The sequence below is a fragment of the Colobus angolensis genome, unplaced genomic scaffold, assembly GCF_000951035.1.
Source record: "Colobus angolensis palliatus isolate OR3802 unplaced genomic scaffold, Cang.pa_1.0 Scaffold36, whole genome shotgun sequence".
NCBI lineage: Eukaryota > Metazoa > Chordata > Mammalia > Primates > Cercopithecidae > Colobus > Colobus angolensis.
In genome coordinates this window covers 340657-351752 of record NW_012116932.1, presented here as the reverse complement: position 1 = coordinate 351752, position 11096 = coordinate 340657, and the positions used below count along the sequence as shown (strand labels likewise).

General features: G+C 44.5%; 1 protein-coding gene across 1 annotated transcript in view; it reads left to right on the top strand.

Annotated features, from left to right (window-relative positions):
* CACNA1A (calcium channel, voltage-dependent, P/Q type, alpha 1A subunit) overlaps positions 1 to 11096 on the top strand; it is a gene marked incomplete at its 5' end in the record, with an annotated part of 337656 nt that overhangs the window by 48314 nt on the left and 278246 nt on the right. Inside the window, 2 exons of the mRNA XM_011953392.1 lie at positions 3070 to 3175; positions 5265 to 5404. Coding sequence (XP_011808782.1) covers positions 3070 to 3175; positions 5265 to 5404 — 246 coding nt within the window. The remainder of the gene's footprint in view (positions 1 to 3069; positions 3176 to 5264; positions 5405 to 11096) is intronic.

Sequence of the window (11096 nt, the reverse complement as noted above, 5' to 3'; positions counted from 1 at the left end):
TCAGCCTGACCAACATGGTAAGAGCCCGTCTCTACTAAAAAAATATATATAAAATTAGCTGGATATGGTGGCACACACCTGTAATCCCAGCTACTGGGGAGGCTGAGGCAGGAGAATCGCTTGAACCTGGGAGGCGGAGCTTGCAGTGAGCCGAGATCACGCCACTGCACTCCAGCCTGGGCAACAAAGTAAGACTCCGTCTCTAAAAAAAAAAAAAAAAAAAAAAAAAAAAAAAAAAAAAAAAAAAATTAGGTACTCACTTTGGCGTGCACCTATAATCCCAGCTACTCAGGAGGCTGAGGCAGGAGGATTGTTTGAGCCTAGGAATTCAAGGCTGCAGTGAGCTGTGATCATGCCACTGCACCCCAGCCTGGGTGATGGAGCAAAATCATGTTTCTTTAAAAAAATAAAAAAGAAAAAAAGAAAGAAGAGGGGAGGGAGAGGCGTTTAGTACATTCACAATGTTGTGTAACTGTCACCTTCATCTAGTTCAAAAACATTAAGCAGTCACTCCCATTTCCCTTCCCGTTCCTCAGGAACAACAAATCTGCTGTCTGTCTCTGGATTTGCCTATTTGGGACATTTATATACATGGAATCATACAATATGGGGTATTTTATGTCTGCTTCTTTCGCTTGGCGTAATGTTTTCGAGGTTCATTCCTGTTCTAACATATCAAGTATTTCATTCTTTTTTTTTCTTTCTTTCTTTTTTTTTTTTTCTTTGAGACAGAGTTTTGCTTTTGTTGTCCAGGCTGGAATGCAATGGCACAATCTCGGCTCACCATAACCTCCGCCTCCCGGGTTCAAGCGATCCTCCTGCCTCAGCCTCCTGAGTAGCTGGGATTACAGGCATGCGCCACCACACTCAGCTAATTTTGTATTTTTTTCAGTAGAGACGGGGTTTCCCCATTTTGGTCAGGCTGGTCTTGAACTCCCAACCTCAGGTGATCTGCCTGCCTTGGCCTCCCAAAGTGCTGGGATTACAGGCATGAGCCACTATGCCCGGCCTACTTCATTCCTTTTTCTGGCTGAATACTATTCACTTCTATGGGTAGACCACATCTGTTTATCCATTCATCCATTGATGAAATTTAGGTTGTTTCCATCTTTTGGCTATTGTGAATAGTGCTGCTGTGAACATTTGTGTATGAGTGTTTGTTGGAGTACCTGTCTTACGATCCTTTCCTGTTTACACCTTGGAGTGGAGTTACTGTGTCACGTGGTAACTCTGTGTTTAACGTTTTGAGGAATCAACAAATGGTTTTCTATGGCAGTTGCACCAGTGTTGTTTTGTTGTTGTTGTTTTTGTTTTTGTTGTTGTTTTGAGACAGGGTCTCACTCCCATTGCCCAGGCTGGAGTGCAGTGGTGCAGTCACAGTTCACTGCAGCCTCAACCTCCTGGGGCTCAAGCAATCCTCTCTCCTCAGCCTCCCAAGTAGCTGGCACTACAGGCCTGCGCCACCATGCCCAGCTAATGTTTTATATTTTTTGTAGAGATAGAGTCTCACTTTATTGCCTACGCTGGTCTCAGGCTCCTGTGCTCAAGTAATCCTCCTACCTCAGCCTCCCATAGTGCTGGGATTACAGGCGTGAGCCACCGCACCTGGCCAGCTACACCATTTTATATTCCCACCAGCACGAGGGTTTCAATTTCTTCACATCTTCACCAACACTTGTTTTCTGTTTGTTTTTAATTTTAGCTATCCTTGTGGGTGTGAAGCTGTATCCCATTGGGGTTTGATTTGCACTTCCCTGATCACTAATACCCTCATGTACTTATTGGCCATTTGACTGTCTTCTTTGGAGAAATATCTATTCCAGCCTCCTGTCCATTTTTCAGTTGGGTTATCTTGTTGTTGTAAATGTTCTTTATATATTCCTGGTACTAGACCCTTATCAGATACATGATTTGCAAATAGCTTCTCCCATTCTGTTACTTGTCTTTTAACTTTCTTGATAATGTCCTCTGATGCGCAAAAGGTTTAAATTTTTATGAAGCCCAGTGTATCTAGTTTTTCTTCTGTGGCTCATGCGTTAGGTGTCAAATCTGATCACAATGTTTTATTTATTTATTTATTTATTTATTTATTTATTTATTTATTTATTTATTTATTATTTGATTTAGTTTTGAGATGGAGTCTTGCTCTGTTGCCCAGGCTGGACTGCAGTGGCTTGATCTCGGCTCACTGCAACCTCTACCTCCCATGTTCAAGAAATTCTCCTGCCCCGGCCTCCCAAGTAGCTGGGACTATAGGTATGTGCCACCATGCCTGGCTAATTTTTGTATTTTTGGTAGAGACAGGGTTTCACCATGTTGGCCAGGCTGGTCTTGAAGTCCTGACCTCAAGTGATCCACCCACCTCGGCCTATGTTTATCTATTTTTAATTTATCTTTTTTTTTTTTTTTTGAGACAGAGCCTCCTTCTACCACCCAGGCTGGTGTGCAGCGGTACAGTCATCGCTCACTGCAGCCTCCACCTCTTTGGCTGAAGCGATTCTCTCGCTTCGGCCTCCCAAGTAGCTGGGACCACAGGTACCGGCCATCATGCTGGGCTCTGCCACTATATTTGAAATTGCAGCCCTGACCCTTTCCACTGTCTATAGCCTTTACCATCTTACTACATAACATAGAATATATGATGTACTATATAACATGGTACGTGCAGTGTACTGTATAACGTGGTATACATGATGTAGTTATCTCAGTTATTTGCTCCTCCTCTAGGAAGCAGGAGGAAGCTTCTCCTCTTGTCTGCTTTGCTCTCAGCTGTGTCCCTAGCCCAGAACAGAATCTGGCACACAGCAGGTACTGAATGAATATGTGTTCAATGAATATTGCTGGTGAGATAGAAGGTGAATATCCGCATTTCCCTTGAGAAGTCATCTGCTCTGGGTTTGAGATCTGCAGGGATCTACTCCAGAGAGGAGAACGAATAATTCCACCTGTACTGATGAGTTGGGAGGATCTGGAGGGCTTGAGATCTTTCTATTGGGGTCCCTGGGCATGGGTGCCCCTCCAAACACCCTTCTTTTCTTTAAACAAGATTTTTCCTTAATTCCCCAATACTCCCTTTGAATATATGATTTTAGCCACCATCATAGCGAATTGCATCGTCCTCGCACTGGAGCAGCATCTGCCTGATGATGACAAGACCCCGATGTCTGAACGGCTGGTGAGTGGTGTCTTTTCTCGGGGGCTTCTCCTTGGCTTTAGCAGGACTTTGATTTTTGGGGGAGTGGAGCAGGGCACACAGGAGGCTCACAGTCCTGGAGCCCAGAGCCAGATCATGGGAAACCTAAATTTCTTTTTTATTTTTTCTTGAAACAGCATCTCGCTCTGTCACCCAGGCTGGAGTGCAGTGGTTTAATCATAGCTCACTGCAGCCTCCACCTCCTGGGCTCAAGCCATCCTCCCACTGCAGCCTTCTGAGTAACAGGGACTACAGGCGCCACCATGTCCAACTAATTTTCTTATTTTTATCTTTTTTGTAGAGATGGGGGTCTCACTAGGTTGCTTAGGCTGGTCTCAAACTGCCTACTTTGGCATATGACATAATTTCAGGCAGTATACTCAAATGAACATTGTTAATGTTAATAATTATGTCTTGACCAGGCACAGTAGCTCACGCCCGTAATCCTAGTACTTTGGGAGGCCAAGGCAGGTAGATCACTTGAGGTCAGGAGTTCGAGATCAGCCTGACCAACATGGTAAGAGCCCGTCTCTACTAAAAAAATATATATAAAATTAGCTGGATATGGTGGCACACACCTGTAATCCCAGCTACTTGGGAGGCTGAGGCAGGAGCATCGCTTGAATGTGGGAGGCGGACGTTACAGTGAGCCAAGATCACATCATTGCGCTCCAGTCTGGGCAACAGGGGTGAAACTGTGTCTCAGTAAAAAAAAAAAAGGAAAGAAAGAAAAAAGAATATTACAAAGGATATAGATGAAGCGATGCATAGGGTGAGATATAGGAGAGGGGTGTGGCTGGCAGCTTCCAGGTAGCTTCAGGAGGGGGACTGGTCACCAGAAAGACCAAGGCATGATTCGAGGGTTAGGACTTTCAGCCCCACCCCCCAACCTCTGGAAGGGCAGAGGGGCTGAAAATCAAGTTGATCACCAATGGTCAATGATTTAAATCCAACCCTCTAATCATGCCTTGGTTTTCCCGGTGACCAGCCCCCATCCTGAAGCTACCTTGAAGCTGCCAGCCGTCAGTCAATCCTTAGCCTACAAAAAGACATCCCTTTGAAGATCCCAAGGATTTTAGGAGTTGTACGCCAGGAAACAATGTCAAAGACCAAACAGACATTTCACAAGGTCACTGTCTTCTAAAAACTATAACTAGCCTAGCAAACCTATGATTTCTAGACCTTTGCATTTTCACTTAAAATAATGCTAAATAAAAAGAGTCTGTTGAAAGACTAGTAAGCAAATAGAAGTACCAGTGGCAAGCTGATACGGAAAAAAAATCATTCAGGCAGAATGAAATGATTGAAGCTTGAGAAACATTGTTGTAACAGATGGGAAGACGTTCACATAGGGGCTCTGATGGAGAAGAGCTTATAGCTTAATTTCAAATATGATAGATTATCAGCTGGAAGCCAGAACCAGCTGGAGGTTCTGCAGAGGAACTGGAGGTGAGGATACTGGTCACTTATCAGCCAGTACAGAAGTCCTATTCCCAGCCTTTAACAATCTACCAGCTGAGAACCATCCTAAGGGGTCAGATTTAGGAGTGAGGTCAACGCACAAGCTCCAGCCTCAAATGCCTTGGACGCTGCATGTGACAAGTAAATCCTCTAAACCAATGCTTTCCATTAGAACTTTCTGCAGTCACAGAAATGATCTCCATCTGCCCTGTCCAGTAGGATCGTCACTTGAAATGTAGCCAGTGTGACTGCAGAATTGCATTTTTTAATTTTATTGCATTTAAATTAATGTTAATTGAAATAGCCACATGTGGCCTGTGACTGTCATATTGAATAAAGCAGGTGCAGACAAGCAATTCTATTTGGCCAAGTGATATGTGAGGTTGGCCCAAAAGGAATGAAGGAGGAAGTTGCCTTCTCTGAGCATTGGCTTTGCTTGCAAAAGGCTTTGGACAAGCGATCTCTGCAAGAGGCAGTGAGGGGTGGTGAGTGCAGGAGGGTTGAGGGAAGTGAGAGGGTGGTGGATACTGATTTCTAGGTGGGCTGATTCCCTGGTCTTGCCAACATCTGCCCAGCCCAAGACGCTGACCTTGCCTTCTCTCCCTTCCAGGATGACACAGAACCATACTTCATTGGAATTTTTTGTTTCGAGGCTGGAATTAAAATCATTGCCCTTGGGTTTGCCTTCCACAAAGGCTCCTACCTGAGGAATGGCTGGAACGTCATGGACTTTGTGGTGGTGCTAACGGGGTAAGTGGCACGTGCTATACTCTTTGGATTTAATTAGCTGAAGGATTACGAGGCTTTTGGTTGGTGTGGTTTGCACCGGGCTCAGGAAGGCTGAGCCCTTGTGTTCTCCCTCCCCTCATTATGCACCTGCCTCCTTTCTGCCAACACCCCACATCCATATCTCAGCTGTATATTACAGCAGATGCTTTCTGTTACAATTAAAATAATAGCTCATTATCGTTGGCTGCTTCCAGAGTGCTTTATGTGCATTCTCTAATTTAATCCTTGAAACAACCCACTGAATTAGGAAATATTAATATTCCCTTCTGACCACTGAGGAAGCGGAAACTCAGAGCATAACTTGCTTAAGGCACCAAGCAAGTAAGTGATGAAACTGGGATATGAACAGAAGATTATGCATTCCAGAACTCAAGGTTTTAAGTGTTGTACGTGCATGGGTCTCTTGATTTGCTTGAGGATATCTTGCTTTTATTTCAACTTGGTGAATGTTTTTTTGAGAATATCTGGGTGCAAGGGATTGTGATTGAGAAAAGCAAGCTAAATAAGATACAGTCACTGTCTTCAAGGAGCTTTCAGATCTATATATGATGAACCGTGGTTGAAATGTGTATATGCTTTCCTTTAAGCACCCTGTATGAGGTAGCACTTGCTGGTATAACAAAAGATCCAAAAATAGGAAATGACTTAAACACAGCAGAAGTTTATTTGTCACTTATAGAAAATTCGAAAGTGAGCTGGGTGTGGTAGTGCATGCCTGTAATCTCAGCACTTTGGGAGGCTGAGATGGGAGGATCACTTGAGCTCAGGAGTTCAAGACCAGCCTGGGCAACATAGTGAGATCCCCCCACCGTCACTAAAACATAAAATAAAATAAAAATTAGCCAGGCATGGTGGTACATGCCTGGGAGAATTGCTTGAGCCCAGGAGTTGGAGGGAGCAGTGAGCTATGATCATACCACCACACTCTAGCCTGGGCAACAGAGCAAGACCCTATCTCAAAAAAAAAGTCCAAAATAGTTGGCAAGTTCATCTGCTCCAATGACTGACAGACCCTAACCCTTGCTGTATTGTGGATCTTCGTTGTCAGCCCACAGCATCCAATAACTCCATGCTTGTCTGTATCAAACCAGGAAGGAGAAATGAGCATAGAAGGTGATACTTGGGAAGGTTTATGAGTTTGGAAGGGGTGTGACCCATACCTGTTCCATTCATATCCTGTTGGCTAGAACCGGGTCACATGACCACACATCACTGCAAGGGAAGCTGGGAAGTATCAGATTGTGCTTAGAAGAAAAGGGAAATGGATTTGGAGAATGACCCACTAGTCTGTCAGGGATCTTAAAGACTTTTATTAGATTCCAGTAGGGACATTACTATCTGGTACCAGTGGCTGGTTCCTCCTCTTCCCACTCTCTGCTCTCCTCTGAGCTAAGTCTGGGCTCTTCTATTCTAAGATCCTTCCTCACTGGGACACTTTTTCATAGTAATCATTTACAGGATCGTAGCTCTCCATGTTTTGTTGCTGTTGCTGCTCCATGTTCTGTCTCTCTTGGTGGATGTGATGGGTTGCAGCACCCACGCTGTGCTGGCTGGACTCTCAGAATGCAGATTTGTTTCAGAGCAATGTTGCCTCTCACAGAAGGAGCTGTGGCCTATTGGGCTGTTTCTGTAGAGGCTTTCAGATGTCAGTGGTCTGTTGTAAGGACTCTGGGCTAGCTCCCATGGGCCTGGTGTTCACAGAGGGATCTTTGTTGGTTGTGCTCTCACAGTTCAGTGACTTGGGACCTTGGTAGGTTCCAAGGACATATTATGGTGCTGGGCACTTTTCTCTTACCCTGCTAGGAAGCTCATCGGGAAACAGCCTAGTGGCTAACTTTTTTATTGTTTACAAAATGTAAAGCTGGGCAGGGTGGCTTATGCCTGTATCCCAGCACATTGGGAGGCCAGGGTGGCAGGATTGCTTGAGCCCAGGAGTTTGAGACCAGCCTGGGCAACATAGCAAGACCACATCTCCACAAAATAAAAATTAAAAATATGTAAAGCTGGGTACAATGGCACATGCCTGTAACCCCAATTACTCAGGAGGCTGAAGAGGGAAGATTGCTTGAGCCTAACTAGTTTGAGACCAGCTTGGGCAAGCTAGCAAGATCCCATGCAAAAATAAGTAGAGAATAATAGAGCAAACACCTGTGTATACATTCATTTATTCAATGACTATTTATTGAACACTTCTATGTGCCAGGTCCTGTTCTAGGCTCTGGGACAGCAGTAAACAAAGTAGAAAAATCCCCTGTTCTCATGGAGCTGAGAATCTGCTGCTGGGGATGGACATGACTGATGGATGAATCAAGTGTGTCAGATGGCGGTGAGGGGTACAGAGGAAAAATAAAGCAGGGGAGGGATGGGATGTGTGGCAGACAGGGGTGAGGGGTGCTGGAAGCCAGGGAAGGCTTCACTGGGAGTGTGACATCTGAATGAAAACCTAAGGGGAGGTGAGTGAGTGAGCCATGAGGAGAGCTGGAACAGAGTGTCAGGCAAAGGGAACAGCCAGTACAAAGGCTCTGAGGCTGGACTGTATCTGACGTGTTTGGTCAACAGTAAGAAGGCCCATGTGGCTAGAGAAGGTGACCAGAAGAATGGGGAGAACTGAGGATAGAGAAGTAATGGAGTAACCTGCCATCAAAACAAAACCTTTCTCTTTTTTTTTTTTTTTACTGACAGAGTCTCCCTCTGTCTCCCAGGCTGGAGTGCAGTGGTGCGATCTCGGCTCACTGCAACCTCTGCCTCCCAGGTTCAAGTGATTCTCCTGCCTCAGCCTCCCAAGTAGCTTGGATTATAGGCATGTACCACAACACCTAGCTAATTTTTGTATTTTTAGTAGAGACGGGTTTACGCCATGTTGGCCGGGCTGGTCTTGAACTCCTGACCTCAAGTGATCCACCTGGCTCAGCCTCCCAAAATGCTGGGATTACAGGCATAAGCCACTGTACCCAGCAAAACAAAACCTTTCTAATCTTTCTAATCCCTGTTTTCTCCCTCCCTAGACCCATTCCTTTCTCTCCCTCATCCAGGGGGCACTTTCCTGAATTTTATGTTTATTATTTCCCTTTGTGTATTTACACTTTGCCTAAGTATATAAGAAATAGATGGTACCTATTTTTGTACTTAAAAATGTTTTTTAAATAGCATCAGAGTGAGAATAGTTTACACTTTGACTACATACGTAGATAAGAAATATGTGAGCTGGGAATGGTGGCTCACACCTGTAATCCTAGCAATTTTGGAGGCAAAGATGGAAGGATTACTTGAGGCCAGAAGTTTGAGACCAGCCTGACCAATGTAGTGAAACCCTGTCTCTACAAAATGAAATAAAATGTAATAAGATAATCAGCTGGGCATGGTGGTGTGCTCCTGTAGTCCCAGCTACTCAGGAGGCCAAGGCGGGAGGATCACTTGAGCCCAGAAGGTTGTCATTGTAGTGAGCTATGACTGCACTCCAGCTTGGGCAACAGAGCAAGACCCTGTCCCTAAAAAATAATGTTTTGTTTTTGTTTTTGTTTGAAATAAAGGCCAGGTGTGGTGGCTCACACTTGTAATCCTAGCACTTTGAGAGGCCAAGGCAGGAAGACTGCTTGAGTCTAGGAGTTTAAGACCAGCCAGGGCAACATGGTGAAACCCCATGTATACAAAAAATGCAAAAACAAGCATGCATGATGATGCATGCCTGTAGTCCCAGCTACTCAGAAGGCTGAGGTGGGACGATCACCTGAGCCCAGGAGGTCAAGACTGCAGTGAGCTGTGATTGCACCACTACACTCCAGCCTGGGTAACAGAGTAAGACCTTGTCTCAAAAAATAAACAAATAAAAATTTAAAAAAGAAAAGAAAGAAAAAAAAAGAAATACATGGTACTGTTTTTCAAACTTCACATTTCTCTAACCTGACTTTTGTGTTCAACATGAGGTAAATCTGATTAACAAGAATAGTTTTCATGCATCCATTTTGACGACTGCATAGTATTTTGTGGTAGGAGTATGCTGCCGTGTATTTATCTGTTTGGATTGTTTCCAGCTTTGGGCTGTTTTGGAGCAAAGTGTCCCTGCTTTCTCCCGAGTGAGTTTCTCTAGGGCACACACCCAGGAGTGGAACTGCTGAGTTGTATACTGTGTGCATCCTCAGCCCCAGCAGGTATTGCCAAATTACTCTGCAAAGTGGTTGTGCCAATTCAGGCTCCCTGGGGGCTGGCTTCTGCTGGCTGGGGCTGGCTTCTGCTGGTTGGGGCTGGCTTGACCTTGCTGACAGGAAGGAGCCTTAAAAATCCCTTAGAAATCTCTGTGTGGTGTTTTTTTTTTATTTTTATTTTTATTTTTATTTTAAGTTTAGGGGTACAAGTGCAGATCTGTTACATGGGTAAACTTGTGTCATGGGGGTTTGTTGTACAGGTTATTTCATCACCCAGGTATTAAGCCTAGTACCCATTAGTTATTTTTCTTGATCCTATCTCTCCTCCCACCCTCCAAAAGGCCCCAGTGCATGTTGTTCGCCTCTGTGTGTCCATGTGTTATCATCATTCAGCTCCCACTTAGAACACGCAGTATTTGGTTTTCTGTTCCTGCATTAGTTTGCTAAGGATAATGGCCTCCAGCTCCATCCATGTTCCTGCAAAGACATGAGCTTGTTCTTTTTTATGGCTGTATAGTATTCCATGGTGTATATGTACCACATTTTCTTTATCCAGTCTATCATTGATGGGCTTTTGCAACCCTGTTTTTTGATTTTTGCTTTTCATAATAACATGATTATGGAAACACTTAAGGAAGCTCATATGCTACTGAGCGGTGTGATGGTTAATATTGAGTGTCAACTTGATCAGCTCGAAGGATGCAAAGTATTGCTCCTGGGTGTGTCTGTGAGGGTGTTGCCAAAGGAGATTAACATTTGAGTCAGTGAACTGGGAGAGGCAGACCCACCCTCAATCTGTGTGGGCACCATCTAATCAGCTGCCAGTGCAGCCAGAGTAACAGCAGGCAGAAGAAGTTGGAAAGAGCAGACTTGCTGAGTCTTCTGGCCTTCATCTTTGTCCTGTGCTGGATGCTTCCTGTCCTCTAAAATCAGACTCCAAGTTCTTCAGCTTTTGGACTCATGGACTTACACCGGTGGTTAGCCAGGAGCTCTCGGACCTTTGGCCACAGACTGAAGGCTGCATTGTCAGCTTCCCTACTTTTGAGGTTTGAGGACTCGGACGGATCCACCACTGGTTTCCTTGCTCTTCAGCCTGCAGATAGGCTATTGTGGGACTTTGCCTTGTGATTGTGTGAGTCAATTCTCCTTAATAAACTCCCTTTCATATATACATCTGTCCTATTAGTTTTGTCCCACTAAAGAACCCTGACTAATACAGGTACCTAGTGGGTCCGAATAAGTGATCATTAAACTGAAGGCAGTCATTCAATAGGTCACTTTGTCACTTGTAACTGTTCGTAACCACCTGCTTACAACAAGATGGCCTTTCTTCTAGCTTCCTGTCATCTGATGAAGGAGATTCTAGATTCGTTCCTCTAGAGGAGAAATTCTTCATCTAGAACAGATAGATCCTAAGGGTGAGAGCTCATAGTTGGGATGAATGAACCTGCTGAAATTTTATGCAAGAAAAAAGTTGTATATATGCATATTTTTTTCTGGTCTGTAGTTTT